General features: G+C 42.8%; 1 protein-coding gene across 2 annotated transcripts in view; it reads left to right on the top strand.

Annotated features, from left to right (window-relative positions):
- The window catches only part of znf385c (zinc finger protein 385C), a 443,520-nt gene that overhangs the window by 189,966 nt on the left and 231,054 nt on the right, over positions 1-22,500 (top strand). The window contains exon 1 of one of the 2 annotated variants that reach the window (XM_054735706.2): positions 20,296-20,837. The exons of the other annotated variant lie outside the window; for it this stretch is intronic. Coding sequence (XP_054591681.1) covers positions 20,828-20,837 — 10 coding nt within the window. The 5' untranslated portion in view covers positions 20,296-20,827. Of the gene's footprint in view, positions 1-20,295; positions 20,838-22,500 lie in introns of those variants that run through there. 2 annotated transcript variants of the gene reach the window in all.

The following is a 22,500-nucleotide window of genomic DNA, read 5'->3' as shown; positions in this document are numbered from 1 at the left end:
CATTTACTTCTGTCGGTCATTAAACAACCGTGGTTCCGCCTACGGCAGCTTGTTTTACAGGAAGCCCCAAGTATTTAACACGAATAAAGACAAAGCTCAGTGGTGCCAGGCTGTAGAAGTGGAAACTTATAGTCAACGATGCACTCTGCTGTGTTAACTGTTTCAGATTATTACCAAAGAGAAAACAAAACATAAAAGGATGATCATGTTTTTCACTCAGCTGGATGGACAAACAAACGAAGGGCGGATGATGGACTGTCTTTGGGACGTCTTTACACAGTTTGGATTGTGGATGCTGGTCTGGAAGACCCTGGCCCTGCTGCTCTAGAACCTCAGTATTGTCCTCGACTCCAGCTTTTCTAGCTACTGTTAGGATTTCTGGACAGCAGACGCTGTCCTGGTCTGCCTCTGGTACATGCAGTACAGGCCCTTATCTCTCCATGATAGTTCCTCCTGAGTTTTTGCTGTCGGAGACGTTCACTGAGCAGGGCTTTCCTACTGATGTACCCCAAGATGTTTTTTATTTCATCCATTATAATATGTCTGATACGCACTAGTCCTCAACCTCCCTCCGGTCATTTAGTGTACAGTCCAGGTGTGCTGGACTTGAGTGCAAACCCTCTGTGCATCACGAGGACATCCTTCATATCAGTGCCTTCTATCTCCAGGAAGTGCCTTCCTCTTGGTTATGGCTGATTTCCATGTGGCGTCATTATGATTACCAATCTGGATCCCAGGTTATTGTGCTAAATTCTTTTCAGGTCGCCTTCAAAAAGTTAAAAACCCTTTGTTTGTGATCATCTGGGGTTTCGTGGATATGATTGAACCACATTTTTCCACTTTGATCAACTCTCCATTAACTCTTTGCTGCATCCTGGTGACGTGGATCTCTAGTGGCGCTGCTTCCTTTTACAGCAGATGAATCAGAATCAACTCTACTGCCACACTCAGGAACAGGGAGTTTTGTGTCTTAGGCCCTGTCCACACGTAGCCGGGCACCTGCCAAAACGTAGATTTTTGTCTACGTTTTGGCCTGTCATCCACACGAAAACAGAGTTTTTTCACACGAAAACGGATCTTTTTAAAATCTCCGACCAAAGTGAAGATCTGCGTTTTCTCCGTTTTGGGTGTCTGCGTGTGGACAGACAAAACCGGAGTTTTAAGGTCCGCAACGTCACTTTCCGCGACAAAAAAATGCTGACATCACGTGTGCGACCTGTGTTTACACTAGCCGACAGCATGGAAGCCCTCAGAGCCAAGTGGTGCTCGCTGCAGAACCACAAAGGCGGAGCTGCACCAGAAGGTGGAGCTGCACCAGAGTCAGCCCCACCCATTCCAGAATCAGCCCCGCCCATTCTATCAGAGTCAGTTCAATTCCTTCCAGTTGTCAGACTTTATAGCATTCTGGAACCAAAGAGGGTGTTATAGCTAAAAAATGCAGGATTGGGGACGGAGTTGAGAAGTGAATTGAACAGTTTTTGTAAAGGTTCCATATAATTAAAAATCTAACTTTTGGAACTTTTAATCATGTTATATTGTCATTTCCTCATACGAAACACGCCAAAGCCATTTTTGGCCTCATTCATGCAGTTTCTTCCCATCTCAGCTTCAATTTGGTCTCCTCCCCCGAAGCGGGTCTGGTCTTGGTTCTCAAATCTGGATATTCTGTGAATTTTCTGACAAATTATTTCTGAAACGACTTCTACTGAGACACCGCCAGAAAAATCATACATCCCGTCTACAAAGACACACTGGATGGCACAATAACATGCAACGCCACACAAGTATTACAAGATGTGGTGGTGTAGTGGTTCTGGTGTCAGGTTGACATGCAGTTTTGCGCAGGTTCGCCTCCCAGTAGTGTAAATATTCTATAACCCCTTTTCCTCATTTCTAGCTACACTTGCCAGTACTATGTTTACAACAATTTATTGGTATGCCGTTTAACATATAATGACTAATGTGTTTTTTTATTTATTCATTCGTTTATTTAGCCAGTGTGAGTCCATTTGTGAGCAGAGTTTCAACTAAAATGCTGTTTAGGAACGACCAAATTCAAAGAACTTGTAGAGACATAAATATTTTGCTGAAAATGAACATTACAACTAAAATATGAACAAATTAAATGTTTCAGCTGGCAAAATAGATTGTTGCCGACCCCACCGAGAACCGAACCAGCATCAGCTGAGAGGAAAGCAAAACTCAAGTCAAACAATCTTGCCACTGGACTACCAGAACTCACATAATAATAATGTCAAATGTTGTTCTACACAACTTTTGTTGGAGCGGCTGTGGGCAGATATTCGCTAAAAGAAACCTTTTCATTTCGGGATATATTCAGACTTTGTCATGTAGCAAGTTATATTTATCTTGTTTAATTGGAGCACAGAACATAGCATTAACGACTGTAAACTAGTAACAGCCGTAATTCATGAGAGTCAGGTTAGTTTGCGATAAAGTTGAAAAACAAAAACGGAAGTCAGTGGGCTAGGCTGAGTTTGCGTGAATGGGCGGGGCTGACTCTGGTGCAGCTCCACCTTATGGTGCAGCTCCGCCTTTGTAGTTCTGCAGCGAGCACCCTCTCCTCAGAGCTGCGCTCTGTCACTACCCGATCCATCAATTGTCCAAGCGCTTTTTGCTTGTTTGTTTTTGCAAGCGGAATTACTGCTCCTTGCGGAAGACCACAGACGAAGGACGAGGTTAAGAACGAGGGAAGTACTGCCGCCTACAGGTCTGGCATGTCCTTAACAACGTATCTATCCGGGTACGTGTGGACAGTTTTTTTTAAACGAGGTGGTGTGATGCAAGTTTTTGGAGGGGCGGATATTCGTTTAAAAAAAACTGGCTACGTGTGGACTAGGCCTTACTTTAAATGATGCTCTCCTGTTTGCTCCTCCCTGGCTTGATGGAAGTAGCTTCTTGTTTGCTAACACTTCCAGCTACGTTAGCCTCAAGTAACCAAAGTACATGTTTGGTGGTACATATTGGATAATGCACCAGTTTTAAGACACTATATTTATTTAATTGCATAATTTTTGTACAAATATATACATTTCACCTGGAACATAGACATGTTATGCTTTAGGTCATAAAAAGTTGTGAAGTTTTAGAGTTCAAACATCCATAGTCAATTAAAATCCAGAATTTTTTCTGTAGTTGTACACTGAAAACCTTGTTATTGTGAGGAAAGCAATGATAATCACTTTGTTTTCATCTGAAAACTCAAAAATATTTCTGCAGGAGTTTCAATTAGCATTTCTACTGAGCCTCCCAATAGGCCTGAAGATAATTTACAGCAAAACAGCAGCAGCTCAAATCTTTAACAATTAATAAAAGTTCTTTTTTATGCTTGAATAAATCTTAAAGAAGATTTATCGTGCTGTTTTTTTTTATTATTTTTGTTATAGACTGAATGAAACTTTGTCTATTTGTTGTTATGGGAATGAATGCAAGCCCTGTTTTAATCGCGTGTCGACCCTCCTGTCTGCCTCTCTGCCAGTCCATCAGCTAGCCGGCCGGCCGGCCTGTTATGCTCTGAGGGTGTTCTCATCCAGTGATCTTCAATTCATTTGTTTGTTTGTCAGAGTTAGAAGCTGGGAGAGATTTTGGTCCAGTGAGAGCCGACGAGGAAAAAATATGCCACTGAATCCGGCAAATTGGCACAGGGATTCAGAGAGAGGGAGACGTCAACTTACAGAGCCGCAGCTTAGTGTCAGACTTTAAAAGTAAGGCGAGTCTGTGAGAGAAGTAGAAGGAGGGACGTCTAAAGGATGGGGATTTTTGAAAAAAACTGCTTGTTTTGTAGTTAGGAGTAGAAGATGAGATAGATTAAAAAAGAAAAAAGGACATTATTGCTTTAGAAGAACTGTTAGAAAAATGATGGATGGTTGTTTGGCTCTTAAGCTCTGCTGCCAGTCATTAGCTACTGGAGCCTCGGCTGCAGGTTGGCAGAGTGAGCTCTAATGAGGTGGCCAGTGGCTCAGAACCGCAGAGACGGAGCTAGCTTTCCTCTTTTCTTGTCCATAAATTAGCCTGTCACTCATTACGTCCTGCCACGTAGGTCACGCCAAATAACAAAAATACAAAAAGCCCTGTTCAAACATGTTTGCATTCCTTTAGTCCTTTACGATAGTCGGTCTCAAATAGAAATAAAATGACCTGATTTCTGATACAGTTTTTGTCAAACAGACATCCAGAAATTGTTGGAATAAGTTATTAAAAAGCTTCTTTTTAACACATTTTAGTCAGAGGCTCAAGTTTGTGCTTTGGTTCTGATAAAATAATGGTGAACTGATCATTAATTCACAGTGAATCAACTGTAAACGAGTGGTGAATGGATAATTAATTAATGGTGAACATTAAATCATTAGAAATGTTACATGTACGGATGAAAATGGAAATATTAGAATATAGTGCAAATGTTCTTTAGTAATTGATCTTAGACTGAGAGACCATCTAAAGGCTCAGAAACCCTTTGTAGGTGTTCTGGATTCTTTAGCTGATTAGAGTGTGACACTTTGTGTCTATAATATTGAACCTTTTATCAGTGGCGGCTGGCCAGTAGAGGGCGATAGGGCGCCGCCCTCCCAGTTTTCCCCGGTGTTTTTAATTTTTATTTTAAAAAATGAATAAATAAAATTAACAATAATCACATATTCTAAGTTAATTGTGTGTTTTGTAACAAAAACAAATCATATATATATATATTGGTCAGAAGCTCTCTGCCGAGCTGTGGAGCCGACAGAAAGGCTGTGGGCTGTTTTTCAATCGCCCAAACAGCACGAAAGCAGTCCGCCAATTGCTGACAAGAAAATCAACCGGTAGGAATGGGAATGTATCCAATCAGCGTCGACGTTGTTTCAGAAGCATGATGGGCGATAGAGCTACCGCCAAAGGCTTTCGTTGCTGTTCGGTAGATCTCGGAGAGTCTCGGCTACTCCAACACGTTTTTGGTCGTGACGGTCGTGGTCGTGACGCAGATGGACGCCAGTGATACAACCAGCATGGATACCGGATCTCAGCAGCCACTGAATTCAGTTCGGTCTCTTCTCCAGTATCCGTTCGAGAGGAGAACTATGGTGGAAAAACTTAATGTCAAAGAGCTTGGACCAGATCAGCCTGACGTAAAGATAAGCCAGCAGGAGGAGGAGAGAGGTAAACTGTACACACCAGGCTTCTGGGAAGGCTTGGCTAGCTGGATGCAATCACGCTAATGCGTTATTTTGCTTTCCAAACGACTGTGACAGATGAGGCATGGATTGAGTCAGGAGTTACGGACATGAAACATTTTTCTGAGAAGGTGAAGAAACATGAGTTATCCCGGGCACACATGGACAACACGGTGAAGCTAGCTATGCTAGGCAGAGCTAAGATTGCCATGCAGCTCGAGACGAGGGACGCAGGCTTGCAGTGAAGAAACACAATGAAGAAGTGGATCAGAACCGGCACATTTTGTCCAAGAGAGAGATGTCAACACAGTGTATGAGCACAAGGATGACCTCCTCAGATTTTTCCAGATGATCAGAGACTCGGATGACTTTGATCCAGTCACTGAGAGAGAGGCAGGAGGCTTTGTGAGAATGCTGGAGGAAGAAGATTTCGGCTTTCTGCTGGCATTGTGTCACAAGATCATGCCAAATGTGGACATGCTGTTCAACCAGCTGCAGAAGAGGAACATTGACTCTGTCTCCATCACAAGGGTCATCCAGAGCTTCAACAACAGTATACAAAAGATCAGGTACATACTTGTTTATTTAATATTATTGTGATGAAATTCTCCAGTATGTTAGTTTCACAAACAGTAATGTGGATGTGGACCATATATGGTCATGTTATTTTATGTGCAATTTAATGCAGTATTTTTCAACCTTGGTCCGCAAGGCAGCGTGCCAATAGTCAGACACACGTGGATTAATCCCTTTGTCCAATAATGTAAGACAGGAAATAAAAGAGCTGTGCTTAATTCAGGAAATAGTGAAGTTGTGCACAAAGCTCAGAAAGCACAAGTTTGTTTAAAAAAAAAAATAGCACAGCCCCACCAAAAATATTTTTCACCAGCCGCCACTGCCTTTTATTCTAATCATCTTGAATGTTGAATTATAACAAATAAAGGCTTGAAATATCTGGCTTTGTAAGTAATAAGTCCATCTTGCATATTAGTTTAACATTTTAAGTAGAATTACGGAGATACATGAACTGTTGCACCATAATCTAAATATCTGGGTTTCACCTGTTATGTTTGGATTCAGGTAGGGTCCTGTTCTTCTTCTTGTTCTGTTCTTCTGATGGCTTTAACTGAAAGAAAGATATTTTTCTAGATGAGTTTAGCAACAAATCAAAGGATGTTCAAACTTCTGCCAGAGGAATTAATCAACTCAATAATTATTCAGCAAGCTGTCGGGATCTCAAGTTAAGAAAATACATCTGGCTCAATTCTACTGAGCTGATCTGTTAACTGTCCTCTGACAAAGTCGGAACATGACAGATGAAGAACATTGTGCTTAGTTTGTTAAATCTATCCCTGGAAGAAGTCAAGTAGTCGATAGGTGCTGAAATTCCTGATGGACCAGAGCCCTGGATGCACCAGCGGCGCCTCGTGGTACTGCTGGAGTCTTTAGCTTGTAAATAATCAACTGAACCATAATGATGGATGGTAAGAGAAGTGTTTATAGAATACAAACAAATGAACTGCTATGAATTTCAGGAAATTTAGGTGCTTTGATACAACATCGATATGCTTGGGTTCTGGCTGCACTCTGACATAACGCCAGAGTCATCTGTGTTGTCATCTGTGAGTGTTTCATGAAGAAGAGATGAAGGAGGTGGTGGGGGTGCACAGACATCAGTGGTAATCACACGTCCCATGGAATTAGACCTATATGACTTATTACAAAGCTGTCATCAGCTCAGGTGATGGCACAAATCTCCTCTTTCACACTTTGTCTTCATTCATCTTAAAGGTGTGGATCACCGAAAAAATGTTTTTGATGATTATTTCTGATAATAATCAGTCAATCTGGGTTTTTCATGCAGGCTGAACATGAAAATAGTCTCCTACAGCTATCTCCTGCATTAGCTTATGATAGAAAAACGATGGTGAAACTCTAGGATTAGAAAATCCTGACAGATCTACGTCACTGTCACTTAACATTTATGGACTCACCCATCTTGACTCATGATGGGGAAGGTTTTTGTTGTTTTAGCGTCCAAGAAAACAGCAGAGAACGTCTTGACTACTTGAAGCTAACCATTAGCATTAGCAACTCCACCACGCAGCAGAAACGCCTCCAGGCTTATGTTATTTGTGAAGATAAAACATCAACGATGCAGAGCTCAAGGGGCCAGTAGTAGAGTTACATTGTTTTTATCAGAAGAGAGAAGAGAAGCTACTCTCTATTCCAGCTGACTTGTACTTCCTGAAACAGGTCTCAACCCTGTTTTCTCCAACGGCACACCCCACCCACACCAGCAGGATCATTCGATCGAATTTTAGATTCAGATTACAGAGACCTGATATACAACTGGATCTTTGCAGTCACCAACATGTTTTATATTTTCTACTTTCTTTTCCTGTAAATATGCAAATGCAAATATAGCTTTGGGTTTATTTATTTCCACTCTTTATGACTTAAAGTTCATTTTGCATTCTGGGAAAGCATGTGTCTACAAGTGAAAAGTAGAGAAAAGAACCTTGTTGTGGAGAACCGATACAATTTCATTAGATCTGAGAGTGACAGCTTGACCTTCTCCTCTCTCTGGGGTCCGTCACTTATCACCATAGATACTCAGCTCACAGCAACTCAACCGTTGTATCAACTGTCCACCAGCAGCAGCCACATGCCCGTTGGACTCCATTTACAAAGAGAAACAGAATGTACGACATCATTTTATCTGCATCCATCCATGTCAGTCCAACAAAGCTTAGAAAATGTCATTTTCCATGCATTTCTGCATTTAGGTTTCTGAGGAGGCTCAAATAATCTATAAAATAGCTAACATGCTGTTTCAGACTGCTGGAGAACAGAAGCCAACAATCAGAGTGAAGAGATCACCTATAAAATGTCTCCAGAGACATTATGGCATAAGTCCATTTAACTATGGATGACCCAGGGAGAACCCAGACAATAATGCTGATACATGTCATTCATGCTGTTACAGACTAAGACATGCCGTGCCATCAAAAAGGCTCTGAGATGTTGAAAAAGGGAACTCTTCAACCAACACTTTGGTTTGTTCCATTGTTAGACCACATCTTGTTCAAGTTTCAAGTTCAAGTTTATTTATAAAACGCCAAATCCTGACAAGAGTCGTCTCAAGGCACTTCACACAGTAAACGTTCCATTACAGTTCAGTTCATTAAGCCATTTAGTAAAAATCAGTAAATTGCATCGAGTCACTGACTGGTGTCAGTGTCTTTACCGCAATCCTCATACTAAGCAAGCATGCAGCGACAGTGGAAAGGAAAACTCCCTTTTAACAGGAAGAAACCTCCAGAGGATCCTGGCTCAGTATAAGCAGCCATCCACCACGACTCAATGGGGATGGGGAAGACACACACACACACACACACACACACACACACACACACACACACACACACACACACACACACACACACACACACACACACACACACACACACACACACACACACACACACACACACACACACACACACACACACACACACAAACCAAGTAGAGTTCCTATGGCTACATTGTGATTTCTTAGTAAATATTCTATTTGGTGAGAGATAAACTTTATTGTATTTATCCTAGTCAATCTACAATTAAACGGGTAAACTAGCAGTAGCACATTCAATGACAAGGAAAGCAAAAAGTTATTATCAGGAGAGAGAGAAAGTTTAAGTGGTTAGTAGCAGTGTTCAAGCCGATGGCCCTCTCCATGAGGCCACCACAGCTCAGCAGAACATCATTGTAGCTTCTTCTGGGGAGAAAAACACTTAGAGAGAAAGTAAAGTTAACAGCTGAAATAGCAGGAAATAATACAGTTAAAGAGCAGACTGTAGAAGAAAGTAGTAGAGTGTGGAAAGTGGTCAGTCTATCCTCCAGCAGTCTAAGCCTATAGCAGCATAACTACAGAGATAACTGGATAACCTAACCTTTTAGATGGAGGCATGTTGGAGGCAGGACAAGGGAGAGCCGTCTACCGACTGTACACTCCACCTCCCTCTACTCCCCCACTTGTCCAGATTTAGGCTAACATCAGATTTTAACCATAGGCCCTATCAAATAAAAATGTTTTAAGCCTAGTCTTAAAAGTAGACAAAGTGTCTGCCTCACAGACTAAGGCTGGGAGCTGGTTCCACAAGAGAGGAGCCTGATAGCTAAAAGATCTGCCTCCCATCCTTTTTTTTAGACATTCTGGGACCCACCAGTAAACCTGCGGTCTGAGAGCAAAGTGCTTTATTAGGAACATATGGAACAGTCAGACCATTGATGTATGATGGAGCTTGATTGTTAAGAGCTTTATATGTGAGAAGAAGGATCTTAAAATCTATTCTGAATTTAACAGGTAGCCAATGTAGGGAAGGTAAGACTGGAGAGATGTGATCTCTCCTTTTAATTCTCATCAGAACTCTAGCTGCAGCATTTTGGACAAACTGAAGACTTTTCACTGCATTCTGTGGACTTCCTGAGAGTAATGAATTACAGTAATCCAGTCTTGATGTAATAAATGCATGAACTAGTTTTTCAGCATCACTCCTGGAAAGGATGCTTCTAATCTTAGCAATATTCCAAAGGTGGAAGAAGGAAATCCTACAAACCTGTTTAACGTGGGATTTGAATGACATGTCCTGGTCGAAGATAACACCAAAGTTCTTTACTTTGTTCTTGGAGATTTATTTGACACCATTCAGGTCAGGTGATTGACTGAGCAAGCAATTTCTTTTTCTGAATTTCAAGTCCAAAAATGAGAACTTCAGTCTTGTCTTGATTTAAAAGCAGAACGTTTTGAGTCATCCTATTTTTTAGGTCTTCAAGACAAGCCTGTAATCTAACTAACCGATCAGGTTCATCAGGGGTAATGGATTGATATAACTGGGTATCGTCAGCATAACAGTGAAAGTTTATCCCATGCTGTCTAATGAGTTTACCAAATGGGAGCATATATATATAGTAAAAATAATTGGTCCAAGCACTGAACCCTATGGTACTCCACAAGTAACCCTGGAGTATGAAGAAGATTTGTCATGTACATTTACAAAATAAAATCTATCAGACAGGTAGGATTTAAACCAGCCTAGCGCTGTTCCTTTGATCTCTACAACATGTTCAAGTCTTTCTAAAAGAACATTGTGATCAACTGTGTCAAAGGCAGCACTGAGATCTAACAAGACTAGAACAGACACAAGATTCTTATCTGAGGCCATGAGAATATCATTTGTAACTTTCACTAATGCAGTTTCAGTGCTGTGATACTCTCTAAAACCAGACTGAAATTCCCCAAACAGAGCATTAGTGTTTAAATGCTCACATACTTGGATGGCCACTATTTTCTCCAGGACATTGGATAAAAATGGAAGGTTAGAAATTGGTCTATAATTCATTGGGTCATCTGGATCCAGAGAAGGCTACTTTAGTAAAGGTCCTGTGGTACGTATCCATTTACCAATATTAGCTAATATTTTTGATAACTCTGAAAGCTCAACTGGATCAAATAGGTTCAAACACAGATTAGGTTCTACAGTTACCTCTGAAGCTGCCTCACTTACTGAGGAAGAAGAAATCGCATTAGGGAGGATGCTAAAGATTTTGTTTCTAATAGAATTAATTTTACTTGTGAAAAATCCCATAGTCGTTCCTGTTGAGGGCTAAGGGAATAGATGGTTCAGAGCTATAATTCTGTGTAAGTTTGGCAACTGCACTGAAAAGAAATTTTGGATCATTCTTATTCTCCTCAATTAACACTGAGAAATAAGCAGTTCTAGTTTTTCGAAGCTTTTTTTTATAAAGCACAAAACAATTTTTCCAGGATAAGTAGGACTCCTCATGGTGTGTAGAGCGCCATGTTCTCTCCAATTTTCTAGAGTTTTGTTCTAAAGTACGTTGATCAGAAATTAACCAGGGAGCCAACTTCCTGTGATGCCTCACTTAAAGAAGTAGCATTATGAACTAGACCATCAATTTGTGAATATTGCCCTCTGCTACGTTCCTCTGAGATGCTGAGGACAGTAAAGATGGAACAGTTGATTTAAAAGATGCAACATTGTTGTCAGATAGAGATCGACTATAGTGAAATTTACTTTCATGTCTCGAGAACTCAGTTATAATAAACTCAAAGGTTATCAGAAAGTGGTCCGACAGGACTGAATTGTGTGGAAAGATCATTATTTCCTCACACTCTATGCCATATGTCAGCACAAGGTCTAATGTATGATGGCATGAGTGGGTGGAGCTATGTATTCTTTGGATAAACCAACTGAGTCTAAGATATTAAGAAAACCTACACTGAGGCTATCATTTTCAATGTCCACATGAATGTTAAAATTCTCCACTGCAATGACCTTATCAGTATTTAGCAGGTTTTAGAGTTTTTCAATATGGATTATGAAAACAAAGAATAAGATTTTTAGTTTATGGCATCTAATTTAGCTTATTATAAAAAAATATAAAACCATCAAATATAGATGTAACGGCATAGATTTAGATGTAAGTCAAGTCAAAGGCCCCACCTGACATATACAGTCATACACAGACACAGTCACACACTCTCTCCCTCATGCTCACACACACATACAACCTAAGATTTACAAAAAAGCATGCCAGACACCCACTCATGCTCCCCATACACACCCTATTCACTCTGGGCCCAGTACTGCTGCACATGGGGTACAACCATTACTGGTTCCGAGTTCGACCCTTTCTGCTGGGGTGCTGATGAGCAGGCTCCCCTGCCCAATGCTGAGCAAAGCAACCCACCACCCCAGACCCCAACCAGACGGCCAGATCTCCCTCCTAGCCTCCAGCCCCGGGAAGCCAAGCGAAAACAGAGGTGTGCTAAGACCCCTAGTCTCCCTCCGCCTGCTCCAATATGGTGTTAGTACATGTTGTTGAGGTGTATTCCATGGCTGTGGTGAGCGGGCAGTGCGGGCATTCTCTGGCCTACGCCAGCTGATGCCACCACACCACCCCACTTGCACCCACAGCCTTCATTGTCTAAGAGCAGTTTAAAATTTGAAGTGGGCACCGGCACTCGGGAGGAGGCTGAAAAATCCTCCTGCCAAATGCCGTTGAATGTACTCACTCCCAAGGCCCTAAGTGTGTGTTTGCGTGAAATGTCGTTGGTGGAATTGTTTAAGATGCAAATAAAATTGGGGGGCAGTCTGCCACAGGAATGCAGAAATGGAGTCCATTCCCGCACCCCCTGACTTGTCCGCCCCCCAAGGTCCTATGTGCATGTTTGTGTGATGATGTGAGGGAGCAGGAGGAGAAAAATGTAGGGGGATGGGGAGGAATGGCTGGTTGGACTTAAGCCCTCCAGGGAGCCAGCGCCCCCACTGGCCTCAATAGGCACCTCTATTGCCAAAATGCCACCCAGGGCATGGATACCCCAGCCCATCTTGCCAGGGCCCAAAGCAGCAGCATCATAGAGCCTCACGGAGTCCGAGGTCACCAACCCAGCCCCACCGCAGCAGAATATCTACTCCCATCCCTGCATTTGCACAACTTCCAGAATATATAAGACATAGGACATCCAGGTAAGGTTGGGTCCTCCCCCTCCTGGACTTCCCCCTCCCCTGTGATGGGACAGCAGAGGAGCCACGGTCCACCTGAGGCCCCTGAGCCCAGGCCACATGTTCCCGCCTTCTTCTCGGCAGCATACATGTCAGGACCCAACCCCCCAAGGCCCCGCCCAGATCCCCACATGGGGCCGGCCACCCCCACACCCCGAGCCCCCAGTTCCCCACCCAGACCCGCTCAGGTGTTAGGAGCACTAATTAACCCTCCCACTGTCTTAATGGGTGACCCCGCGAGGAAAGTTCACCATTGAGCAGGATTGATGGTTTATCCTTTGAGGTCCATGTGGCAGGGGTGGGATGGAGATCACTCCTCACCCCTGCCACATGGACCCAAGGGATAAACCATCAACCCTGCTCAATGGTCAACTTTCCTCGTGGGGTCACACCCATTAGGACAGTGGGAGGGTTAAACATTTGTTTGATGTTAATTGGGAGCAACAATGAATGTTTTAACTATCATTCCGATCTCCTTGCTTCTCACTGGAAGCATCAGCGAAATGTCATGGCTTCAAATAGAATCCATTATAGTCCATGAGGGTGATTCAAACCAGTCACAATGCAAAAATTTGTCCCAGACGTGGCACACCTCACCGTGCCGCAAAAAAATAGAATCACGTTCTTTTTTTTCTGTGAGCTGCTTCTGGGACGTGACAATTTTTGCAGTTAACAAAGGGCCAGACAGGAAATCATTCGGTTTCAGTGTAAAACCTCCAGTAATTTTCTAAATAAAATACTATTTCAAAGATGCAATTTCATTTCTAAGTAGATTACGTCAATACAAGTGACCTAGCGGCTTGTTTGCTCCTTGCATCATTCCAGAAGGGCAGTGGCGTGTTCATGACTTTAATTCTAGCAGTGGAGAGGAGCAACAACATATATGACATCAAACGTCAATATCACATGAGATTTCCTTCATTTTGGTTTAAAGGCAGATGGCAAAAATAAGCTGTGACCTTTGAAGTCTTGAGAGATTTAGTGATCTCGTGACCAGTGAAGAGCATAGCAGAGAAGCCGCTCAGCTGCCTGAGATTCTCCCGGTGTGTACTGGCTTGCAGGGAAAGTTGTGAGTAAACCGCTCTGCTCCGCTGATGCTTTCAGTGTGAAGTAGGGGTTAAAGATACAATGTTTCATTCCAGAGTTTCAAACCAAAGCCCGGTTCACACGACGAGTTCTTGGCACCAATTTATGACCAGCTCCTTCCATACCGGCAATCTTAAGAATGTCCATGATTACTATAATGGCTCTAAAGATAATCTTATCTGATAATCCTACCATGTGTAGTGTGTTATGAGCACTCTAGTCTGCTCTGAAGAACAATGGGACTGCTCCGAGTAGACGGCAGCAAAGTCTTTCTCTGCGCTGGATTGTATCAAATTCCTGGACGGGAATTCTTGTCTCAGTCCACCCCTGAAAACTAGTATATACAGATGTTTTTAAACTGCTGTATGTGTGATCTCTCAAGCTTCGGAAAATTGATTAAGGATTTAAAAATCTTGGCTCTAAATTATTTTTTGATGGTAAATGATGGAATTACAAGTGTTTTGCTAAATCCCTAAAACTTCCATTATGTGACCTAATGTAAAGCAACTCTGATTATGTGTGGTTAATGACCTTTGGCGACTAAAACAGAACATTGCATTTCCATCTCTAAAGTCGCTCTTCTTGTGTTTACTGATCAACTATCTGCGACAGCCTTCTGAAAACAGGATATTCCACGCCTAAGTGAAATTTTGTCTATTTCCGTATCCGGCGAAAAAAGCCACCGGCGGGCAGTCTCATCCATATTTTGTGAAGAACCAAAAGGAAGTACATCAGGACTATCTGTAAGTGGTCTTTTATTTAATCTCATTGCTTGAGTGTTGCTGTGCTATTATAAACTACTATAATTGTAAAGTGTGGCTAATGCGTGCGTTTGTTTACGGAAGCCAGAGGCTTCTTTGACTGCTGTGTTATATCCATGCAGCGGCAGCGTACGTGTCATAGTGTAGTCCCAAGTTTACGTTGGCTCATGGAAATCCTTCATGTTACTTCTGATTTTTCATTTGCAGTTGACATGATTATTGAGCCCACCAGAAATTATTGGTATCATTATTGAGTAATTTAAATCACGTTTGCACACCAAATGCTAGTTTTCAGATTCTAGCTGAAGAAGAAGAAAACATCATTTCTATAGCGCCTCTCAAGATAAAAATCACGAGGCGCTTCACAAAAACAAAAAATGTAAAAATATAAGAAATAATTTAGAAAATGGTTAAAATATATTTTAAATGAGCAAAAATAGACAATTGTGATTTAAACAAATGTAAAGAAAGAGAGAGAGTGAGTAGGAAAGAGGGAAATCAGTGGATCCCGAGGAAGGTGGAATAGGTGGGGAGAGCAGAATAAAGAGAGAGTGGTGGAGAAGGTCATACAAAAGCCAGCTTGAACAAGTGAGTCTTCAGCTGGTTTTTAAAGGAGACCACCGAGTCCACTGATCTCAGGCTGAACTCTTGGTCCTAGTGCTCAACTAGTCTATTTAATATAGTGTAATATTGATTTTGGACGTTAAAAAGCGCAAGGGACAAAAATTTTCTTTGGAAAAAGTGGCCCCCCTGCACCCCCAAAATTACGCCCATGTCCACACCCAAATGTGGCATTATATCCATAAAACTGGCTGGGTTGTAACTGTTTGTGCTTAGGTTAAGGTTGGCAGCCATCCTAAATTGGGCTGACAGATAGGGTTGACTTAAAGAGTAAAAAAAAAACTCACCTGCTCACTCAGCAACCAACAGATGTTCTGAGTGAGATTCAGCTAAACTGCTTTTATGTAATGTTAGCTAGCTGCAGCAGCCACTGGTTCGTCTTGTAAAGGAACGTGTTCTCCAACAGTCCTGCTGAAGTGGACGCACCATTTCAGTTCTTTAGCTTGTAGAACAAAAAGGCTAGAACGAATCATTTTGGCTGCAGCTCACTGATGTCAAGCTTGGAGCCGTTCCAGTTTTACTAATTAGGCTGTGACATGCATGGCCGCGGGGCGGCGGTTGGCACGAGGCAGCAGGACGGCCCAGCTGCCCCCGTGTCCTCCTTTCTGCCTCCAGGGAGACTTTCCGGGTCCGCTTGCTTCCTCTGTGAGCGGCGGCGAACAGAAACCTGGATGGGGAGCTCACACCCCACATGACACCCTGTCACAGGCAATACTTCACAGTTTAAAAGGAACTCTTCATCAGCAATCGCATCATTACAACCTGTCCCAGTTGTCGTGCTCCACTTTCACACTCTGAAAAAACTGCCTGATAAAGAGCATCGTGCACAGATGAGCTGTATGCTAAACACACATTGTGTTGGTTTTTCTTTGCACAAGTGTGGCAGCTGGCATTTCTGTAAAACCAGCAACTGTAGGAATATGGAAAATGTGGTGCTCCACTATAGATAGACACACAACTTAAGGAGTGGAGGGGAGCAGGATGAAGAGGAAAAGAAGAGGAATTGAGCCGAGAGCTGGAGAGTGAGCAGTTTAATGCTGTAATTATGTTCCTGATAACACCCTGAGAGATACGCTTTGGTGCAGCTCCAGAACCCAGGCTCTGAGCAGTCGACATCTACACACACGCAAATCATCTGAACAAATTCAAACTGTCTCTTCCTGTCCTCTTGTCAACTGCAAATCCCAGAAAACGTGTCAGCTTCACCGAAAAGATGCATTGACACGAGGAGACACAGAGGAGGAGCACAGTGACAAGAGAGACGGCTGTGAGAAGCCATCACTCTCACGCAGGCGCGTTGCAAGCTTTTCAAAAGTGTGGGGGATGTTGTCTGTGCCTAAAATAAGTTTATGTTATTCATCTTGTTAGTTTAATTTCCATAATAGCGGAGCAGGTGCGAATTTTAGACGCGTCACGCGTGTCTCCGTTTTAAACATGTTTAAACTGTTCAGAATACAAATCCAGGCTCTGTCTCGTTAGATTGGTGTAACTAAAGTTTGTACTGAATGAAACTTTACATTAAACCGTGTTGAAAAGAAAAGGATCCGATTAAATCATTTCCCCTCATTTACAGTCAGTACAGCGCAGTGCGCGTGGCTCTGGGGTTAATCAGGTTTAATTGTTTCTCTTTGCAACAATCTTCACAAGAAGGCAAAACAGTTAAATGGCAGGTTACAGATATTTCCATTTGACTGTTTATTTTGACGGATAACCTCAAGGATGTTGGTTGTTTTGAAAGAATAACCCCGACTCACACTGATGCACACACAGATGAGCTGACATTTTAATAGTTACGTACATTGTGGAGGTAACTAAATAAATCAAGAAAAGATTCCCATCAGAACATCAGAGCTTGGTACTGGACAATGTGTTCAGCGCAGCTCGGAGCGCCCATGGTGGACAGTGGGCTGAAGATCTGTAGAGGGGTTTGCAGTGCAGAACCACGGCGCATGCGGTAAGATTTCCTCCCACTGAAGCGGTCTGGAAAGCCGGTCTCTCTGAGGGATGTGTCACTTGGAAAAATGTTCTCTGATTATGAAACTTTGGCTGAACAGCGCTTGTTCCTGTCTCTAATATGGACACGCATGACGCATCCAGTCTGAGGCAGAATAGCCTCTTCAGCTCAGAAAGCACCTGTAGAGACATTTGATCACGTACAAAGTTTATGTGGAGCAGAAGCGGTCGGGCCACGGCAGGTGAAATGTTTCTAGCCTACATGAAGTGAAACTGTTTAATTGTAACATTAATATGTTACTGGGCACACTGGGCTGGTTGGTTAGACCAGTGTTTGAAGTGGAAAACACACACACACACACACACCAATTAAAATAATGCTGATAGCATGGACTAGAAGACAGGTGATGGGTTACGTATTTAAATGATGATCAGGCTGCTGTAAAATGTAATCTCCATCCACATCCAGACACAATTATCCTCTATTCTTTCTCTATTTGCTCTGCTCTTGTCTGGGCTGACGGTGCACGCGGCACGCCTAGCAGCTGTGATGCACATTTTACACATTTGGAGAGGTGGGCTTTTGGGATGCTTTGCTTTTACTGGAAGATGGATGTATTTATTTTTTTCAAAAATGTCGGAGATTTTGCCCCATGAATAACCGTAAAAACTACTGGTGTGCATGTACCCTTATGAAAGAGTCCTACGTTGAGAGGTAAATATTAGAAGTGCAGGTAATGCATTCTGGTGCCTATCAATGAAAAATGAATGAAAATTTAATTGGGAGTTTTACTTCATATTTTAGAAATAAAAATGATGGGGGAAACATTTATGACGTCTTTTTAAACAAAATTTTCTAGCGCGACCTGCCTGCTTCACTTAAAGGGACTTTACGGAGTTTTGAATTTTTATGCTCACGATTGCCCCTTCAGGCCAAAAGCATAACGGCAGCTTCAATCGTAGGCTCGTGCACGAGGCGCGCATGCTGTACGTGCACACTCCTTAACGAAAATAACAGCTGAGACAGTCCTGTGTGTGTGTGTGTGTGTGTGTGTGTGTGCGTGCGTGCATGCATGGGTGGCCCGGAGGACAGAGGACGGGAGAATGCCTAGCTAATTAATTAAATAATGTGGTTCTGTACCTTTCTCTTCAGCACAGCCGACAAAGGTTTAAGATGGGTCAGTCCTCCTGCATGCTCAGATCATTCCCTTCCCTTGCTTGAAAAATTGTTCCAAAATGAAAGTTGAACCCACATATTTTTTATCTGTGAATTCAATGCCGTTCAGCGAGTCTCAAATAAAAATTTGGGCATCTTACTGTAAAAAAATATACCATTAATGTAAAAAAGAAACTCTAAATAAACTATGTCCACATCCAGAATCAAACCCAAGTCTTCTGCACAAAAGTCAGACATCTTACAAGGTGAGCTAAAGCACCAGTGACATCCTTTGTATCTGTAACTTTTATATCCTTGATGACAGCTGAAACAACGTCAATCCAAAGAACGGTTCGAAGAGAAAATGGCTATTTTGTTGCTGATTTGCAGGAAATATCTAGAAGAAAGTTCTGCAGAAAGTAGCTAAGGGTCCTCAGAAATGTAGCTAGGTTCATCACTAGGCGTTAGGAACAGCGACAAAGTGGCACTGCCTCCCTCTCTGCTGCTAAAGCTACGGATAGCAAATGCTACGGGCTATGCCTGAGCGTGAACGCGCATGAAGCAGCCTGCTCGACCCGAGCAGCTCTCTTTTTCTGTGATTTTACAGAAAAACAGGCAATCACAGTAAAAATGCCAGGGCTCATTCTACAGGACCAGGGCATTGCAGGAGAATGTATGAAGAAGACATTTATTATTTCTATACAGCCATCTTACTAGGTGAGCTAGGCGTTAGGAACAGCGACAAAGTGGCACTGCCTCTCTCTCTGCTGTCAAACTTCCATAATGTCCCTTTAAGTCACTGCTTATTAAGGTCCGTCCAAAATTACCGTGGCCCATCCAAAAATGAAAACCTGGCGCCGCGCATGTTTTAAACCTCTGCAAATTGTTGTTCTTCACTTTATCAAACTCAGAGATTGTAGCTAATGTCAAGATGTAAAATTATGAATTCAGTCGAGCTCTTCCCTCCCTCCCTCTCCTGTTTCTCCTTAAACCCGACATCGGCTGTCGGGTTTAAGGAGAAACAGGAGAGGGAGGGGAAGAAGGAGATGAGGCAAACAGAGTGAGTGCGACGTAGAGAAACCAGACTGGTGTGGAGGTGAGCAAAATGGCTGGAAAAGTGTGGGTGTTGAATCCCCCACATCCCCCACGGGTGCGACGCCCATGCTCTCACGTCGCACTCACACACTGACAATCGCACAAATCAATTTTTTGGGAGAGCACAAATGGGAAGCTGTCTCAGGAAAGAATCATTTCCTTCCCTTTAAATTTGCTGATGCTTCTCTCACCTCAGACCTTTGTAGTGATGCCTGTTGCTTCAAATGTTTCATCATAAAACGTTGCAGCGTTTTATCAGTCTGGCATGAATTTTGCAGAGTTGCAAACTTACAAGAATGCAAATTAAACAAAACTGTGTGCTTTTGGCAAAATATGTGAGAAAATAAGCATTCCCAAAGCTTTACAGTTATAGAAGGTTGAGGTTTACACGGCTGATCTTTTATTTCCATACAAATACAAATGATGCATTAAAACAGCACCTGCAGTCTCCTGCAGCTGTGGTTTCTCTCAGAATGGTAACCATGGTGATCCTAATGAATCACTGGAAGCAAATTTCACATTTCCCTTTATGTTGATTCTCTAAGATACAGGGGCGTGTCCAGGGAGTGGCCTGGGGTAGCACATGCCACCCTTGGAATCTGATTGGCCACCCCAGGTACCACCACACTAATTTACTTTTAAATAGGCTTTTCATTGTCCACAAAAGGCTTGGGGGTAAAACAAAAAAGCATAACCATTGGTTCCACCCATGCACAAAGCTGTGCCTCACCTGGGCCACCCCATTTTAAAAGATCTGAACACGCCACTGCTAAGACACAAACAGTGAAACGTGGTCATAGCCTTATGGTGGTGTTGTGGGCTGTAGCTGGATGTCATCCTTCAGAAGTGTTCTATGATCAGGCTTATTCTAGTTTTTGCTCTGACATTTTCCAGTTAGTTTGACATGAAGGCTGATGTGTTGCCTGGCTGTGCAGGTATGATGACTGCACACAAAACAGGAGCTGAGTCTTCCTCCCCGCGCAGTTCTGACGAGTTAAAGGAGCTGGGAGGAGGAGGAGGAGGAGAGAGAAGAAGGGATGACAAGGAGAGTCAGAGCAAGGAGAGAGGGAGAGGAGGAGGAAGAGGCAGCACTTCCAGCTTCCCCTCCGACATTCCTGCCTCCTTCAGTTTCAGCGGAGCAGCAGCAGCGGGAGGAGCGCATCGGTGAGATCCGGTTCGCTTGGATTGATCTCGAAAGGGGAACGGATACAGGATCCCAGAGAGAAGACACGTGAGGAGAAGTCGTCTCCGAGAATCCGAGACTCCGTGAAGCCGTCTCCACCTGCCCGCGCGCTCTTGTCCTCTCTTTTCTCCCGGGATAAACGTGCGTAATTTTTAGCTCCTTTACGCAAAGGTGACGCGGAGCCGGAGACGCTCGGATACGGTCCTGGAAACACGATGCTGATCGGTAAGTCCTGAATTCAGAAATAAAGAGGAATAACCCAAAAGAGCCAAACTCCCAGCGAACCCAGGTGTGGATCCCTCAGAACTGAAGCTGTTAAAACAAATAAAGTTTAACAGCAGGTCGGACCTGCAGGAGGAACGAGTCATTTAGGGTTTGGACCGATCGGGATTCGCGGCTCTGACCACATCAGCAAGTTTTATGAAGGTGGAAACAAAATCCTCAAACCAAAAGGGCGCACTTAAACCCATTTACTCCCTCTGATCCTCCAGGTTTACTCGGTCTAGAGCTGGAAATAAAAGTATTAACGCGAAACTCTCTTTTGAAGCAAAGTCCCACTTTATCTCATTTGGTTAAACATCTTTTGGACCAATTGTTTAATTATTTTATCTGCTGCATGAATTTGGATACATCATTTAATTATTAGAATTAATTCAGCTGAAATATTTGTAATTTTATGCTCCAAAATTCTTCCTAAGGCCTAAAAACCTTTCATGGATTTAAGTGTCTTAAAGCAAAATCACCAATAGAATCCTGAATGCTTTATTAGAATTTGTCATCTTCACTATAATTTAATATATTTTCTTAATAACTGACATTTATTATCAGATTTTTCTCTTATTTCGGTTTTTAAGCTGTGATAAAATTTCTGAGGTTAAACATTTTAAAAGCTCACGGCTGTGACGTGTTACAGGACTTTTCCACCTGATCTGCACATTTAACTGTGTGTTGTGTGTGAATACGTGAGAAATGAAGGTGTGCTTCTCTTTGTGTGGGCTGAGCTAATGGACCTGCTCTGCTGGGCTCCTGTGTTTCCACTGAAAGGCTGATTTATGTCTGCGCCTCAATCACAGCTTCTTTTCTCTAAAATACCACATATTGTGTTTTCCTGGACAAGTTAAGACTTTTGTTCCTTTCATAGTCTAAAGAATTGGGATATTTAAGTGAAACCAAAGGCTTAAATTTCCAGATTTGGAGCCCGTTTGCTGGTTTGGTTTAGTGACCTGCAGACCTCTGGATGGGTCTCGGTACCGTGCTCCAGTGTCTGATGCTCTTAAAATGGCCCCTGATGATCCAATGAGGCCTGCAAATGGATGACACATTAGCATTTTATGACATTAATTTCTCCTTCATTTTTGTAAAATCTATTTTGCAATTAAGTATTAAATCCTTGTCATGCAGCTGATTCAGACTGGTCTGGTTAGCTGATTAATTTGGCTCCATTCTTGAGTTCATATTTAAGCAAGATGGAGCACAATCTCATACAAGCTGCAGAACACAGCAACACAGAGGCTGTGGTTCCTGCTGTCTTTCAGAAGGATGAGAGGCCAGACTGCGATCCAGTGGACTATAGCCCGTGGGATTCCTTGAGTCGGTTGGGTAGGGAGAGGAAAAAGTGCAGACGAAATTAAGGCCTAAAAGCTTCGTTCAATGTGCGCACCGCAGTCTGAACACATTCGACTGGCTCACAGCGTCAGCAAAGACAGGAACCATTGGAAAAGGCAGAAATGGTCCAAAGTTTGGAATCAAGAGTGAAACTGTGGACAGACTAGCTGTAGCTAGCGCGTACCTCGTTCACAATCAAGTGGGGTTCAGAAAAAAAAAATGGATAACTAAACTCTGCAAGTGGAAGAAAAATCCCCACCATCCCGTTTATGTGTGGATGTCT

This window comes from Nothobranchius furzeri, chromosome 5, assembly GCF_043380555.1.
Source record: "Nothobranchius furzeri strain GRZ-AD chromosome 5, NfurGRZ-RIMD1, whole genome shotgun sequence".
Lineage (NCBI taxonomy): Eukaryota > Metazoa > Chordata > Actinopteri > Cyprinodontiformes > Nothobranchiidae > Nothobranchius > Nothobranchius furzeri.
The sequence above is the reverse complement of the archived record's forward strand: the minus strand, read 5'-3'. Positions and strand labels throughout refer to the sequence as shown.